The 17,495-nt window shown below is 39.7% G+C and overlaps 1 protein-coding gene across 1 annotated transcript in view; it reads right to left on the reverse strand.

The window, feature by feature from the left end:
- The window catches only part of ulk4 (unc-51 like kinase 4), a gene marked incomplete at its 5' end in the record, with an annotated part of 69,542 nt that overhangs the window by 16,039 nt on the left and 36,008 nt on the right, over nucleotides 1-17,495 (reverse strand). The window contains 5 exons of the mRNA XM_080500531.1: nucleotides 5,670-5,775; nucleotides 8,144-8,192; nucleotides 13,439-13,531; nucleotides 14,319-14,517; nucleotides 15,143-15,194. Coding sequence (XP_080356657.1) covers nucleotides 5,670-5,775; nucleotides 8,144-8,192; nucleotides 13,439-13,531; nucleotides 14,319-14,517; nucleotides 15,143-15,194 — 499 coding nt within the window. The remainder of the gene's footprint in view (nucleotides 1-5,669; nucleotides 5,776-8,143; nucleotides 8,193-13,438; nucleotides 13,532-14,318; nucleotides 14,518-15,142; nucleotides 15,195-17,495) is intronic.

Below are 17,495 nucleotides of genomic sequence, written 5' to 3' on the forward strand. Positions count from 1 at the left end.
ATTCAAATGTGAAGTTTACTCTTGATATTTCCTTAGATGTACTTGTATGCTCTGTTATTACCTGTTAATCAATACTGCCACCAGTATGGACAGGCCTCTTTACTGCAAACAGTGTTTGATGTTTTCTATTGACTAAGAATTCCTTAATCGACTTAAAAAAGTTAAATTGCTTCACATGTGGTATTATCAGGTAAATGTTCAAATTAAAAGCATGCAAGGCAACAAAGTGGTGCAGTGTGGCGGAATGCCTGTGAGATTAACAGCAGTAACAGGAGCTGCACAGTGGTGCAGAGCGAAGCTGCCCACTGTTCGATCCTGGGCTTGGGGGGGCCTTTGTGGTGTCTCTAATTGCCTGTAGGTGTGAATGGCAGTGTGTGTGATTGTCTGTCTCTCTGTGTGGCTCTTTGATGGACTCGCTTGCCTTCACCCATGGTCAGCAAGAAGATGGAGGAGAAGGTGGAATAAGAGTACACATATGGCCTCAGCTTCCAATTGAATGCAAGACCCTGTTGTTGAATTATGTGAAATCATCAGCCATGGCTGATCATACAATCAATACAACACAATTGGATATGTTTTGATTACAGATTGAATGCCGCCTCCTCAGTGGAACTCGTTTTTCACCTTTGATCAAACGCAGAAACTAAACCATGTGACAAGATCACTTTGGTACACATGGATCTATTTCATCCTCCTCATTGCTGTGACTGTGGCCACATGTTGAACATGGAGTGAATTACTGGAGGCAATCATGAGTTAATTGGACTTATAAAAATGTGGGATTTATTAGAAACTGTTTGGACTGCACAGTCTTGATTGGACACGACTTCATTGTTTTCAGAATAGTAACCAAAGTCCATTTACAAATTGACAGTCAGTGTAAAAAAAATTTTAAATGTCACCAAAAGAGACATTTACATCCACATGAGAAAAACATGGTCTCTAAGCAAATTTACATAGACGCTAGGTGGAGATGAAAAAGAAAGCTAAAGTCAAGAGAAAACTCTCACAGCTAATTTATTTGTCTCAATTTGCATATCCTGAGTGTTGGTGCAGTTTAATCCTTTGTCTTAAAGGCTCCAACAGAGATTTGAGGCGTTTTATAAATTCACCTGCATCACTGTGCAAAGTGGATTTTAAAAACCTGTAAACAATAGGTGTGACTGCACTAAAATGGAGTTCAATACACAAGATTACCAATTTTCAACTATATGAAGAATAAATTAAATTATGAGAAGAATAAATGAGGCACACCAAGAATCAAACACATGATCTGTGTGTGTGTGTACATCTGTAAAATATTCAGTCTGGAGCTTTTTAGCTACAAACTCCTGTTTTGGTGCAGTGCTGGTGTGGCTTTGGCCATCGCATCAATTCTATTGGTCATCATCAGCAGTCGCACTTTGTGCTATAGTGAAATGCTGTTTGTGAAATTTCGGTGAGAAGGTGCCCTCAGGATCTCTGCAAACCGCCCTCACTGTACGATGTAAGACGACAGATTTTAACATGCGATCACAGACATTAGCTTTCACAGCTGCCTTTCAACTCAGAAAATTGAGCATTGCTGCCTTCAGTTAGGTTTGGCTCCTGTCTGGCTTTCGGTCTGCTATTTATGATTTAGAGCTGCTTGAATGTTGCAGACTCGCATAAACGCACGCAGGCACGTATTCAAGTAAATGCTTCCACTGTAGATATCGTTGACCAGTTCACACAGTGGAAACTGTTTATTGTGTCACGGCAGAGCCACACTCGGTGAGTGTGCGTGTGCACATTGCATTAAACGGAATGACAAATACAGATTTGTTTACGCGTGAAGTGGGTACATAAATAAAGCAAATCAGCATTGCAGCAGCGAGAAAATTCATTCAGTCCATGCTAACAAGTAAATTTAGAAATGTCACATATGTGTAAATGTTACCTGTGCAATTTAGGGCCAGGTGAATAATTCATGAGGTAAAAATCAGTGTTCTGTCCCATTTTGGCATGTTTGACTTTCTCTAGGTTAAAAATAGACATTGTACAATGCTTTGCGGTGTTATCTATTTATACACCACTGAAAAATGAGCACTATTGGGAATGAACAGAACGGAAAGCTCAGAGCACTGCTGTATACAAAGAGGAAAAGTTTTCCAGGGATAGAAAAACCTCTGCTAAACCTCTTACATACACTTAAAGTCTTTAAAATAGCGCAGTCTCTCCATGTTATCACAGACGTATGAGGAATCCTCATCAAAGACAGTTATGTATTCTACATTTGAATTAGAGGTGGGCCTGATATATACAAATGGTGTGCTTGGCTGAGATGAATAGAGTACAATACTCAGCATAAAACAATTCTGCATAGTAAAAAAAAAATAAAAAGCTGGACAACTACAAGAGGAATATATTTATTTTACTTTTCTCAAAAGTGCAACATTTAACTTGTACAAAAAATGCTGGAAACACAGAGCGTATGAAACACAGGTTACATTATGACTTAGTATGTTAGACAGAACTGGTAAGGGCGATAACCACTATTGTCATGTACTGTCATAATTAAAAATATGTGGTATTTTATACTAGAATAATCTAACACAAAATAAATATAAATGTATGATGCAGCATCCTCTTAAATGTTTACTTACTTAGGTGTGAAGCTTAAAACAACAGTACTATAATTTGGGAAAGGAGCACTATTATTGATTGGACAAATTAAAGAGAAGAATCTGATACAAAAAAAAACACATCTCAGGCAAATACTGTATTTTCCAGACTATAAGTCACACTTCTTTGACTGGTCATGCAAGTTATATTTAGAAGGGACCAAAATATATCAGAGCACATCATCCGGGACCTCCAGTCAACACTGTATGAAACAGAATGGTGCTACAGCACCACCAAATGACATTATTTCTAAAATATATGACTGATGGGACAAGCTAAATGTCACCGAATAAAAAAAGCTACACAACAGATCCTAGAAACTATTAAGGGACTGAAGAAAAGCAGAGAAAACTGTCATGATAGCCAAAGTGAAAATATGGTAATCAGTAACCAATTTCAGATGGAAAATTCTAGATGCAAAATCCATATGAACTAGATAGGGCTGGCTCGGACGCAATTATTTGAACCTCTTCTGAGTTTCCTACAAGAAGAGGACGGGGTCAAAGAAAAAAAAACAAGATGATCTGAGCAGATTAAACGCCGACACGAACCTTGAAGACCTTCAAGGATTCCAAAGGCATATGTAGAGAGCCCAAGGACAACTTCAATTAATTACAGGAAAACCCTACTTTAATTAACTGCCACCTTGTTAGAATCCCAACCAACACTAAATGCAGGAAACGCTTAGGGTATGAACACATTTGATGCTCTACATGCTCTGTATTTGTCCATATTCTTCTTTAATAACACGCTCTGTTTGGCAGTAAGCCTGCAAGAAACAGGTCTCAAATCCACACTCTCACCAGAAAAGCCCCAGGCCACATACCTTTGTATAATCAGATTACAAGCTAGACTGTCATTAGTCTGTCCTCAAATCAAGACCGATCCTTTAACGAGCCAATAAAAACAAAAAAACAAAAATCTTTCTTTAGACATCGTCTCTTATATCAGCTTGATGTTATTTTTTTCTCCTCCCACGTCTGTCTGTCTGTCTCACTATCAAACTGTCACTCATTTTAACCTCCAATTTTCTCTTCTATCAACTCAACGCACAATTCTGCTTCTTACCCAAATGCACTACATTCTCTCGCTGCGCATCTCATTCTTCCCCCGTCACCTCTCTGCAACCCTTTTTAACCCCAGTTTGGCTCTTCTGGATCTACCGGCTTCCCTCTCGCTCTCTCTCTCGCTCTCTCATGCTTTTTACCATCATATTTTTCTTTCTGTTTTTCTGTTCTTTCTCCATATCTCTGCCTCTCTTTCTTTGCTCTCTCTGTCTTCATTCCCCAGGGGGTATTATCTCAGTCAGAGGCAAATCTGCCCAATTATAAACCTCATCTCCTCTCTCTTCCTCTCCCCAACACACACTGGGTGCTGCTGCATCCACAGCTCCACACACACACACACACACACACACACACACACACACACACACACACACACACACACACACACACACACACACACACACACACACACACACACACACACACACACACACACACACACACACACACTCTGTCTTGCACATACACACACAAAAAGCACAAATGCATCCACATAAGCACGAAAAACCCACATTCCTATTTTGCTCTTCTTCTCTGTCTATTTCACCGCCTCACAACAACACAACACAACACAACGTACATTTATACAAACACACACACACACACACACACACACACACACACACACACACACACACACACACACACACACACACACACACACACACACACACAGAAACACACCGCCCTACCCATCCTCTCTCTGTCACACCTTAAAAAGCCAATTATACACGCTTCCTCCCTCTTCCTCTTCTCTCTCCCTTCCTTCCTTCTTTCTTTCCATTGCCACACTGATCTGGAGAGAACCACAGAGAAAACAAGGGAGGAGGAGGAGGAGAAGAGAAGACTGAAGGGGAGCCCAAAATAGAGGATAGGAGAGAGGGTAAAATTGGGAGCACAAGGACAAGGAAGGAAAGGAGATGAGGTGACACAATGTGAGCTGAGTAGATTGGAAAAGTGGACGAAAATAGGGATCCGAGGAGAATGACTAAATAAAGGGAGGCTGAGCAGGAGAGAAGGGAAGAGAGGAGTGGAGATAGCGTTAATTGCCAGGCCGGTATTAGTGCTGGGTTGACAGTTTCTTGTTGAGAAGAGAGCTGATTGGATGATAATGATGCTGACTACTGAACTGCCGCACTGCTGACCCAATGGAAATAGAGGGAGAGGAGGGTTGATAGAAGATAGTATACAGAGGAAAAGATGGATAGAACGAGACAGAACATAATGAGTGAAAGGAAAAGAGAGAAATAACAACGGTCCCCAAATAGAAATTTGACAAGCAAGTTTTGTGTTGTCATTGTGGCTGAGAGCTGCAATTACACTGTTGCACTGTGAGTCCAAAATATTTGCATATGCAAGAGTCTTAACACAATTGCACGAAAGCAGCAATGTTCATATTTGGTCTATTGGTTGCAGTTCACATCCACACGGGACCCGGTATGGATTCAAAGGCAGACTTGAGGTGGGAATCCTTACCACTGCACCAATGTGCGGCCTGCTTTACTATTTCTTCATTCTTGTAAGAGAATTAACCCCCAGCTTCTGCAAACAGTTCTCATTCCAAGAGAAAGCACAACAAAATTTGATTCCTCCCGATAGATTCGCTGGAATCACTTGCAACTGGCAGGAAATTCTAATATTATGAGGTTTCGCCATCCCTGAAGGACTAAAAGCAATGCCTCTGCCTGAGGCACACACGAACACACAGCCAAGGTTGCTGACCTGAATAAGGAATGCATTGTCAACAAGCAACAACAAAAACTAATGTGAGAGTAGATACCTGATTCCAACGAACCGTTGCAGTAGTGCAGTCGGGTCAATGACAGATAGTCCTGTAGGACTCACTTACCTCTCCTACTAATAAAAACGGCTTAACGGACCGCACAAAACCGAGAGTGGACCAATGGAGAGCAGAGAAAAGTGGCATTTTCATGCATGATGTGCAGAAATGTACTGTACCTTGCTGATATAGTGGTTGATGATCCAGGGAAGTGTTTCCACACAGATTGCACAGCAAGACGACTGCATTCTGCACCAGCCCACTGGTGAGGATACTGCTGTCGGCCTTGAAAAGTAAGTGACAGGACAACTACAGGTTAGCTTATAAATAACAATAAGCCAAGAGTTGAAGGGTAAGAAGAGGGGCTTACTGTGGAATTTGCCTGAACTTGTCTGTTTTTAAGCTTGATAAACTCTCGATTTATAATAATTCGCAGAGCAACATGCTGCCTCCATAGCCAATAGCTAAGTAAACACATTTCGAAAACATTGTGCCGAATAAAAGCTTCATGACCTGCAGAGGCTCGTAGGGAAATATGAAATGATGAAACATGCACACATTGCCTCAAACAATCACCCAGGAATGAACACATGCGTTGTCTCTAGTTTAAAGAGCATGGAAAAGTCAACAGCGAACTATGATATTACAACCCAGAAGAACGAATTTCCTGCTGTTAACATGACTCATCTTTATAATGGGCCACAAAAATATTCAAAAGAGGCAAAAACTCTGCAAATATAGCCATTTTACATCAATTGGTCATTTTAAAGTCTTTCACTGGCTTACCAGCCCATTAGAGTTTCAGTTTATTAACCACAAAGTGACATCTACTTGATGTTTGTAAATATCAGTAAAGTCACGTTTGACCTACTAAAATGTCATATTTTTTTTTGACATTTTCAAATGGGCTTCTTTGTTATTATTATTTACCATTTACCATTTATTATTGGTGCTTTCTCTTTTGATTATAGGTTTCCATGACATTTCAGATGACAATAGAAAGGTAATATAGTGATTGTTGAATATTGCAATCTCCCTAAGGTAAAAATAGCCATCTGGCCACAATGTTGAACTAAAGATCAAATCAATCCTTTCTTACAGAGGACATCGAAGTTGTGACCTGTTGTAAAGAAGTTGTTTATAAAAGCTTGGGTCAGTCGCCTCCATCATTAACCTATTTTCATGTCTTTTCTTCTTTCTCCCTCTTTGCGCTTCCTCACCTTTTCTTGATTCTCCTTAACAATACTTCTTTGCATCCTTCTACAGTAATTCACTTCTCCTGCCCAGATTTCCCCATTTGATCCTTTCAGAGATACATCAGCTCTGCCTGCGGGGTCTCTGCACATCAGTATGATCTGTGAACGGACTGATAAACCTAACTGGTACTCATCATGTGCAAGCCCCAGGCTGAAGACAATGACATTAGTTGACGCCTAGGACAACCTGCCTGTCAGTAGCAACAGATAACGAAGCTATTTTGACATCTGACAGTAATAAACCATAAAAAAAAAGTGTAGCATACCTCAGTGAAGCCATAAACCTGACAAAACACAGTGAGAAATGACAAATCAAAGTTCATCTTGCTCCCTGTCCTACTGCCTAAATTATAAAGGGCATATCTAGCATCAGTAAAGTAGGATTTGTGTTTGCCTACATGCAATCCATTCTGAACCGTTTCTCGCCTCCTGGAGCACAATAACAAGCCAGGAGAAAAACCACGCTCCAGCCAGCATCCTGAGGTCCTTTTATGTCAGATGCAGAACTACTTCATCATCTAGACAAATACAATTAACTGAGTTTCTCCATGACAAGCTTGATCACCAGTGACAGGTATAATCAATCCAGATCAGAGAGTTTCAGGCAGCATAAATCAATCTAAATGTGAGCAATATAGACAGGGTAAATGGAGGCAGACATGACCGGTTCGGACAGGAGTAAACAATCAGCGGGACGAGTTAATCAAGCGGTTGGATAACAGTGTTTAACATTCTGCATCAGCTAGTCGGGGCTGGACAGGCAGCCATGCAGAACACTGATTATTAAGTGGGCATGTGTGCCTCTCAAGCACAAATGGTTCGCTCCAGTGCAAGTGATTTGGTTTGCCGAAGACAGATTGTACCATGTGTGTGTGTGTGTGTGTGTGTGTGTGTGTGTGTGTGTGTGTGTGTGTGTGTGTGTGTGTGTGTGTGTGTGTGTGTGTGTGTGTGTGTGTGTGTGTGTGCAAACAGGGTCAGGTGAAGTAGATTGTTTACGAGAAACATTGTTATGCTTCACTTCACTGATAAGAGACAAGTGCCGTGTGTTTGTGTGTAAAAGCTTGTGTGCAGCCTTAATAGTGGAGTCCATATTCCCACTCTATTAACCCTCCCTCCTCTCTATTGCTGACCTGCCAGTCAATTACACAAGCCCTCTAATAGGTCAACACCACTCAGACTTATTTACATAAATACATCTAAAAGGGTTAGCTAGAGTGAATGAGAGGGGAAAGAGAAGGAAGGAAACAGAATGGAACAGTGTTAGAATAAAGTAGAGCCAAAATGAGAAATTCTCAGAAAAAAACAATTTCTCATCAGAAATTGTTCAAATACATCAATGACATATTTACAGGTTGGCTGATTCACAACTAAGTGAGCAACTTTGCTTAGCCTCTTACCAGAATGATCTGAAAAACTCCACGGAGGATGCTGCTGTTTTGGATCAATCTGAAAAAAACAGAAAAGAGAGCAGGGACATATAAGGCATGGTGGAAAACTGAGGGTAAAAACAAAAATAATTTAACATGATCACTACATTCCTCAGATATGCAGCTTGCAAACATACTGACTGCTTCTGGTGCCAGTGGACCAGTGAGCAGAGGAAGAGACAGGAGACGAGAGAGAAGGAGGCGATGAGAGGTAAGCAAAAGATGCAGTAAGAGAAGATTACATTTGGTGGCAAGGAAAAAGGAGAAGGTAGATTAGAGAGGAATAGATAGGATTTGAACAAAGATGACTGGGTTGTGGAGGAATGTATGAATGGAAGGGAGAGGCAGCAAGTCGAAATTAAACGTCAGAAGGATTAGGGCTACACAGCATATTGCAGATTTTTCTTTTATTGAAATGTCAAATTCGACAGAAATAAATAAAGCAAAATCAGGTGTACCCTAGTAGGTGGGCATCAAGGTTAATGTAAATGTGTGACAACACTAAATGTGTGAAAAAAATACACACTGGGCAAGAGAAAGTTTATTGTTTTTTGAAACAACAAATCTCAATGCATAAATAGATAAACACCAAAGCACATGATCATACTGTCTTTGTGCTATAACGTTTGGGCATATAATGTGCTTATACGTATCACAAATCATATTATCACAATTCTTGCCAAGTGTGTTGCATGTTCACCTGATGGTGTGGAGCACCAATAAAGATACAGCCACACTGGAGAAACTCCGAGAAAAGCTGAGGTGCAGAGTAGAAATGAGAGGGAGGGAGAGAGATGGATCTCTTTATTAGCAATGGCATTCTGTCTAGTAACTGATTAAGGTTCTTTGATTCACAACCCATCACGACATGGTCGGAGTGTCTACCTATATGCACACACGTCTTGTTTATGTGTTTGCGTCTGTGTCCATTAGAAAGCAAGAAATCACTCTGGCTGTAATGGGAACAAAGCTACCTTAAATCAAACAAGTGCTAATATGCTGAAGGGAATACAACTACTGGTTAAAAAAAAAGAATTTGTCTTCATCCTAACCGTGATTTATTGCTCGTCTCCCAGGGATTAGACATTTAATAGAAACCTATTTTTTTATATATATATAAAGACGCTGATTGAACAGTGTCTAATAGAGTTTTAGTGGCACACGATGTTGCACCTGCAATCCCCACTACTCCACTCTTTCAAGGCTGAACAAGGACATTCAGTTAAAGCCATGGATGATCATTCTTCTCCTGAGTGTGTCTGACCTGGACATAGAAAATAAATAGGTGGATTGTTTTCGGTGGTAATATTAGATCCACTGTGGTTAGATTGAGACAACTTCTGCATACTTTGCAAAATATGTTGACTTGATGGGATTCTGCTCGGTTAATGTGACTCATCAGGAAAGAGACGACAAGAATACCTTTGTGTTAAGGCCACGGTCAGAAAGCGCAAGTTCTGGCTAACCTCATTGGGATATTGTGACAAGTTATTATGTAAATTAGAGCCGCTGTACTTTACATGTCTTGTTGGGGTACTTTTTTCAGTTGATTGTGCACCTTGTGTTAAATGTTTCACAAATACATTGTGGTGGATGTGTGGGTGTGACGGTGTCTGTGTAGATGTGATAGATGGCCTCCCATTAGAGAGGTGACAGGCTGAGAGATGAGAGGACAGACCAGGCCAGCGCAACATGATAAACTGGACCACCTTTAAACTTCCAGCCATACATCAATAGACACAGAGCAACACACCAAACAGTGGACAAAACAGAGGACAACAGAGTACCCGTGATACATGAAACAACACCCACCATCTAAAACACAGATCAAGTACATGCAACAGTATAGGGATTATTACAGAGAATATGTTTAGTATGAAATTGTGGACAAACACTAATTAGATTAGCCTTTGTCCTAATGAAATCACATTGCCCTGTTTTCAGTGAAATAACAATAAAGGGTTCTATAATGTTGGTTCTATTATTTGAAATTTAAAGAAAAAATAAAACATTGTGCTGCAAAAATCAGGTACAGTTAAATAACATAAATCAGAATGGGTCTGTTATCTTTAGAATAAAATACAAATCTTTCAAAGACAATTTATTGTGCTTTAATTTTGCATATGTTTTACAAAGAATAACACCGCAAGTGAAATAATGGGCAAACAAAACTCTTAATATTCGGTTTTTGTGTGGATTAGACCATGTTCACACAGGAATCCTCCACTGGAAAAACAGTATTGGTTCAATGCTCAGTTCAATTGCTTGCTTTTACCATGTGCAGAGATTGAAAAGAACGCTGAGCCCAAACCAGCCCATACAGTATAAAGATTAATAAAGAAATAAAAAAACTAAACAAAACAAGACAATCAAAGTCCAATTTTGTTATAAGAACAAACCCTTAGTAGATCAAGACCATAGTAACTGTCATTCAACTTATGAATAAATATAAAATAAATTTCGAATCTGGATCAATATACATGACACTTTATGTTTTTTCTCCCCCCAAAAAATGATGCTGGAAAAAAAGCACCCCCTTGACCCCAAGATTTTTCCTGCAGAATCCCTCTTCAGCTCTCTACTATATTCTTCTTTTAACAATTTAGTCTATGTTAAGATCATTTCCAAATGTAATTGAAAAATAAAATCTATGGGCAGGAAAACTTTTGCATAAATGTCCTATATGTACATAATATAATGGATAGTGCAGCTACTTCACACTTGGTTGATAAGCATGTGTGGAAAAGCTACAAGCACACACATATGGCACATAGCCTCACTTATGAAGAGATTGAACATACATGGGAAAGCACACATGGAACCACACAGCATGAGGTTCTTTGGCTAAAGGTCATAGTAAATGTAGTTGTTTGAAGGTGTGTCTGGACTGTGATAATGCAGAGAGAGACAGCAGGCTGCCTTCCCAACGTTAATGTCCCCAATTTACCATCTAATTACCGCTCGGCTGGCTTCATAGCCACACTTATCTAACCAAGACCCAGGCAATTTAATTTCTGATTGTATAACTGCAGTGATGGAGGGAAAGTTGTGGAGAGAGGGCACACAGAAAGAGAGAAATGTGGACTAATGTTAATAAATTAGAGATGGTGAGAGAAAGAGAGCGAGGAAAAAAAGTAAATGTTGTTAATAATGTCAGAGGGAAAAGAGTGTGAGAGAAAAACAGATGTAGAGAGAAGAGTGCTGACACCAATTTGAAAAGTTCACGTCACTCTACTTGTGTCGAGAAAAGAGGGGGATGAGGAGAGGTGGAGGAAGAGAGGGATGGAGACGAGAGGGGGTAAAATGACTGATAAGAGAAGTAGGGGCACATTCAGCTGTGAGGACGAACTTTAAACCCTGGGAGTGGGGGAGGAGGGAGGGAGGGAGGGAGGGAGGGAAAGAAATGGAAGGAGGGTGGAATACTAGCAATAGGAGATACACTGAGTTATTATTACTGCTGGGGTTGATAAAATAAGTGGATCGAGGCAGGGGAAGAAATTAAGGAAGCACAAAACTGAAGGTTAATCATGATTGTTGGAAATTAATATTTAGCATTTAGAGATGAGAGGTTAAACATAAATGTATGGATGAGCTACAGTACTACACCATGTGCATTTCTATGTCTGATAACTTTATAATCTACAAACACAGCTAATGACTACATTTGTTGGGCATTATATCTATTATATAGGATTTAGGCTGATTTATTGATAGTTGCTGAGCAGGTAATGTAAGAAGAACAGCATTCAGTTTGTGATTATCTGCAACTCTACTGCTCGATACCATAGATGGGCGTGACCTCATGGTTGTTGTGTGTGATTGCTGTCACTGTTGTCCATTTATGAATGTTGAAATGCTGCCAATTTAAACAAAGGTGTTGATCTCAGGAGACGTTCCACTGAGTTTTACTTACATTCATTTAATTTGCATCCAACCACTAATGCTCTATTTCCTCCTAACACTTCACTTGACGAGCCTCCATCATTGTCCTTCGCAAAAGTGTTACTCTTCAGGTCTTAAATTTCCTCCTCCTCTGTCTCTCTCAGTCTCTTCATATCTTTTTACTACCCCTAATCCAGCCTTCCTTTCTCCACCTGCCTTTATCCTGGTGTCTCCCTCTCTCTCCTGTCTTGTCTCACTCTCACTTTCTATCTCTGTCAATAGTGGAAAAGAGAAGACAGATGACCAGAAAATCAAGACTTACTGACAGCTGCTGTCAGAACACATCTATCAAACACACCTGACACACACACACACATGCACACGCACACACACATCCTCATGCACACGAATCATCTAATGTTTAGACAAGGAATCAGCATTTTTTTTTCATGCACAACAGCCAGACACTATTGCCTCTTTTTATTTAGTGTCAGACGGCTGCTTTCTCAGGACATGTTTTTAAAATCCCGAATAGTGAATTACTTCCATATTATGCAGTCGCGAATGCTACTTCAACAGCAGCAATAATTTTGTCTTAGTGTTGTATATTTAAAGAGCATGCATCACATTTTCAAGCGCAGCTCTTCAGGAGCAGCAAGTGTGCCAGGACATATCAGCACAACATGTCAAGATTTTACACATCTCAGCCAATAGAGCACCATACGGCTGTCACAAAACTGATTACTAATGAAAAAAAAATACTGGTGGTGGGAGAGGTGAAAAGGGTCTTATTGAATGCAGATCATCAACAGAGGCGCAGCCGTGCTTGCTATTAGCGGTGAATGTGTCTGAGCTACATCAACAAACAAATGATCATTTGTGTATAAAACTGTATCCAGCAAGAGGCAAATAAATCGCTGCTTATATTAAGTGTCAGTGTGTTCACTTATATGCAGGTGGTGGTGTGTGTGTGTGTGTGTGTGTGTGTGTGTGTGTGTGTGTGTGTGTGTGTGTGTGTGTGTGTGTGTGTGAGAGAGAGAGAGAGAGAGAATGATTCACTGAGCTGAACTGGAGTTCCTTGGCCTTGGCATTAAAACATTACACGCAGAATAGCTAAAACGTGCCTGCGTGTATTTGTATGTGCACCTGCTTTGTCTGCAAACTATTTCAATACTCCTCAATCAGAATGATGGATTGTAAAGTAAACGTACTTTGCACATTAAATATTAATCACTATAGTTTTCGGTAGTCTCCACAGTGGTACCCTATGAGGACACCTGTCCCTGGACTTAATGTGGGACTTTGGCATTAGAGCGAAATACGAGACTTTTGTTATTTGTATGTGTGTGATTAATTGTGTGTAAATGATTAGGTGCACGCTACCTGCAGATGTCAATACTGTGTTCAGTCATGGATACCAGCAGCTTGAGTGCGAAGAGCGGGATGGGCTCTGCTGCTCGAAGAAGAGACTCGTACCTAAACGTAAAAATATCTGAGTACAACATTTGGCTTTCATACCGTTAATAATTAATGCACTGTTCTGATCATTAGTAACAGAGTGTAAACTAGAACAGATCTGGAGAGAGGAGTGGAGAAGAGGGGGAGGGGAAAAATACTTATAATAGGAGAAGGAGAGGAAAGAAAATATGAGAAGAGGAGCAGTGGAAGAGACTGAGGGGAGTGTGAGTGTGAGGAGGAAGAAGAGGAAGAGGAGGAGGAGGAGGTGGTGAAAATAAAAATGAGTAAGAGTTTCAACATGAAAAAAGCCATGCAAATAAAAACTAAGTCAATGTTATAAGGAGAGACAGAATATATATATATATACACACATAGATATTGAAAGATGAGAGAGACAAATACAACGCAAACAACAACATCATATTTTGTATTCATATTATTCTGTTGCGTTGCTAACAAAACATCGTGACGTTCATCTGGATAGAATGTCTCCACTGGGTCCTGGGCTAACCCTAACCCCAGACCTGTGGTACCTGGCCACTGCCTGGTTTAAGAGGTCACACCTGTAAACAGGAGTGGAGATCTTGACGCAACAGTGAGGCTATAAAAATGCTGGTTTGTCAAAGCTATTGAAAGGAAATCATCTTAAATGATAGGATCACAATTGGCATGAAACCATAAGTAAAAAAGCATTTTGATCATTATTTACCTGTTCAGGTGTGGTGTCACTGCTTTTATTTGTACAAAACAAGAATAAAGAGAAATCCAGAAACAAGGTCAGGCTGCTACTTTAACGTGGACGAACCTGGGAAACAACGACTCTGTGATGAAAGATGTCATTTGACTGCAGCAGGTTCCATCATTTTTTCTTTTTGCAATTCTTCCGTCTTCCTCTTTTGTTTCAATTGTTCTTTCCTCAGAACACTCAAGGCCACCACCATCCTGGACCAGCAGCACCAAACTGATTTCAGACAGCACCCTTAAAACAAACACCGTCCACTCCACTGCAAAACACAACACAAAGAAAATCTGTAACACCTTCATACATATGTGTAAGCATCACTATATTAAAGTGAAAATGTTACATTTTACAAAAACAAAATCCTATAATAGTAGAATACTACACTATGAAAATTATACATACATGCTAAAACACTAACAGGCTCAGTTGAGGAATCAAAGGGATGACAAGTAACAATGAAACTCAAAGTGAATGACTAAAAAGGCCATAATTTCACCCTGACAACCGTCTCTCAAACAGGGTCAAACACAACACTCTAACAAACAACTGAGGATTACATATTTAAAGAGATATATTGTATGTTTGCAAGCATTTTTTCTACTTGACATTGGAGTGTATTACTGGAGGGTTTTTTTTTTTTTACAACTTTATTTAGATTTAGCTGCCTTGACTTCCTCATCCTGTATTGTATAAGTTCTTCTGTTGTGATTGTCCCTACAGTATAATCTCTGTATGAATGAGACAATATCTACTCGTAGGGTATTCTTCATCTTCACCTACATTTCAACATTCCCCAAATGCAATATTTTCCTCATTTTTTCTTTTCTAATAAAACCTCTCCCCAAATCTCTTCGTAATCCCTCTTAAAAATGACCCACCACACATACCATTTCTGCTGAAAACCAGTGAAGTCAGAGGAGGCAGGATGGCATCCACGACCTTAAGAGGACATTAACAGACACAAACCCTGTTAAGAAGCCATCCAGTAATGATCCGTGATCATAATGTAATCTGAGAAGCTGGTGAGTACATATGGTGAGATAATATCAATGTGATGCAATCTGAAATTAAATACTATCCTTTTGATGGTACGCAAGTTTACATACAAGTTTACGTAATCTCAGCTCTCTAACATCTTTTTCAAACAAACAGCATGTCAGAAAACAGGAAATACTGTATTTCTGGAGCGAATATAAGAAGAAACATGGATTTATATTAATTCTGTAGGTATCAACCAAACACTACTGTCAAAGAGGATCAAATTAGTCTGGAAATGCACTGTTGAAGGATTTCTTTGATCAAATACACACATGCACACACATATCCACACACAAACAGGCTTCCATAACTGTCTAAGCCCTTATTTAGGGATGAATCTGTATTGCATTAATTTGCATGATTACTAATATTACCATAGAAACAACACTAATGCTGTGAGAGTGTGTGAGGTTGTTGCATTGAAAGCCGAGGAATAAAACTACAAAGGATGTTGTCCACCACTTAATGGTCTCTGTATTAATATCACAGCCATCAAAAGACTGGATGGAGTGTGTGCGTGTCCGTGTGTGTGTGTCTAAGTGAGGCGGCTTGGTGCATTCTCTCTGAACTCAGTACGATGGGCAGCATGTCCATCCCATTTCTGAAATCCTTTCTTGTCCCCATTTTTTTTCTCCTTCTGTTTTGGCTGTTTTACCAAAACACCACCGTGTCTGATGTCCATTGGTGAAAATAAGGTCGTTTCTCATCACAGTTGTAAAAAATAAAGAAGACGAAATTCCCTGTATATCACATACAGATTGTCTACATTGCATGTGTTAATAGTGTTTTATGCACATAACATCCACACAACACATAATCCAAAAATAATTAATTCACTTTTGCTGTTCATGTCGGGTAACCAGCCTCTTTGCCAGTGTCAGTAGGATTAACCTCCAGTACTACTCTGAGTAAAGCAGGTAGCAAGAATAAATGTATGGATGATTGGATTTATGGATAGATTGATGTATGGGTGCATGAACTTATGAATGGATAAAACTGTGCATCAGTATTCTTGGGGGGGGTATATTGTACATAAAATGGCTTTAAAATGAGCGAAAACTAAATGAAAAAAGAAAAAAGTACAGTCATATCCTAAATGCAGATGCATTCTCAAAATGTCAACAAATAAGACAAAAAACATCTAATACCACAAAGGAGCCATATTGAGTCTTCGTCTTGAACTGCCTACTTGAGCTGATAAACATGTTCCTGTTTTTAAACAAGGACAATTCAATCCTGATTCTAAAGTGCATATTTCAAGCAATAATATCATGAATAATGACAGATATGTGTTTGACGATGCACTTGCAGAGCTCACTAGTATCTGCGCTCAACAAAAAGTTAACAATGGTCTCCCACCTGGCAGCTTAAAGACTTTTAATCGACAGCAAGTCCGAGTGAATTCCTTTCTATTCTGAATTCTCTTCACATAAACAAAGTTGAAATACTCAAATTCGTTAGTCAGTTAAATACAAAAGTCACAAATGACATTATAAAATTACTTCAGTGAACTCAGAGACGTATGGTGACAATCCAGACAGAAAACTTCTTGCTTTATTAAGATTCCAAGACGTAAACTACCTGAAACATGTCCTTGTCCAACGGGCAATAAAAGTTAATCTGAGCTGACTTGGGTAATTAAAGTGTCTTCCTGTGTTATTGACTGTCAGTAGCAGCAAGTCTTCTCTTTGCTCCTGCCTCGTCTTCTATTCCTCATCTGTTTTCTTTTCTTTCCCTCCGGCCGGTCTGCCTCCTGCAATCCTCTACTTCCATGCGTCAATAGTCATTAAACACAATCTCATTGTCCTTTCCCATGTACATCCATGTATGCTCACACACACACACACACACACACACACACACACACACACACACACACACACACACACACACACACACACACACACACACACACACACACACACACACACACACACACAGTTCTGTTGGTTCAATAGTTGATTAGTGTCTCGTCTGATAGCCTACAAGTTGACCATCTGTTTTCTGATCACCAAACTTTACTAGACTGGAAGAGGCACGCTGAATATCAAGAGTCACCCTTCCATTTTATTCTAAATGTCTTAAAATTATTCTCTGCGAATTTCCTACCCAATCAAAGTTATATGGGCATTGCACTTTTGTTTTCGAAATGGGAAAAGAGAAACAATCTATGTTGACAATCTGACAGTTGCAGAAGTGCAA

This window comes from Blennius ocellaris (assembly GCF_963422515.1).
Source record: "Blennius ocellaris genome assembly, chromosome: 8".
NCBI classification, from domain to species: Eukaryota; Metazoa; Chordata; class Actinopteri; order Blenniiformes; family Blenniidae; genus Blennius; species Blennius ocellaris.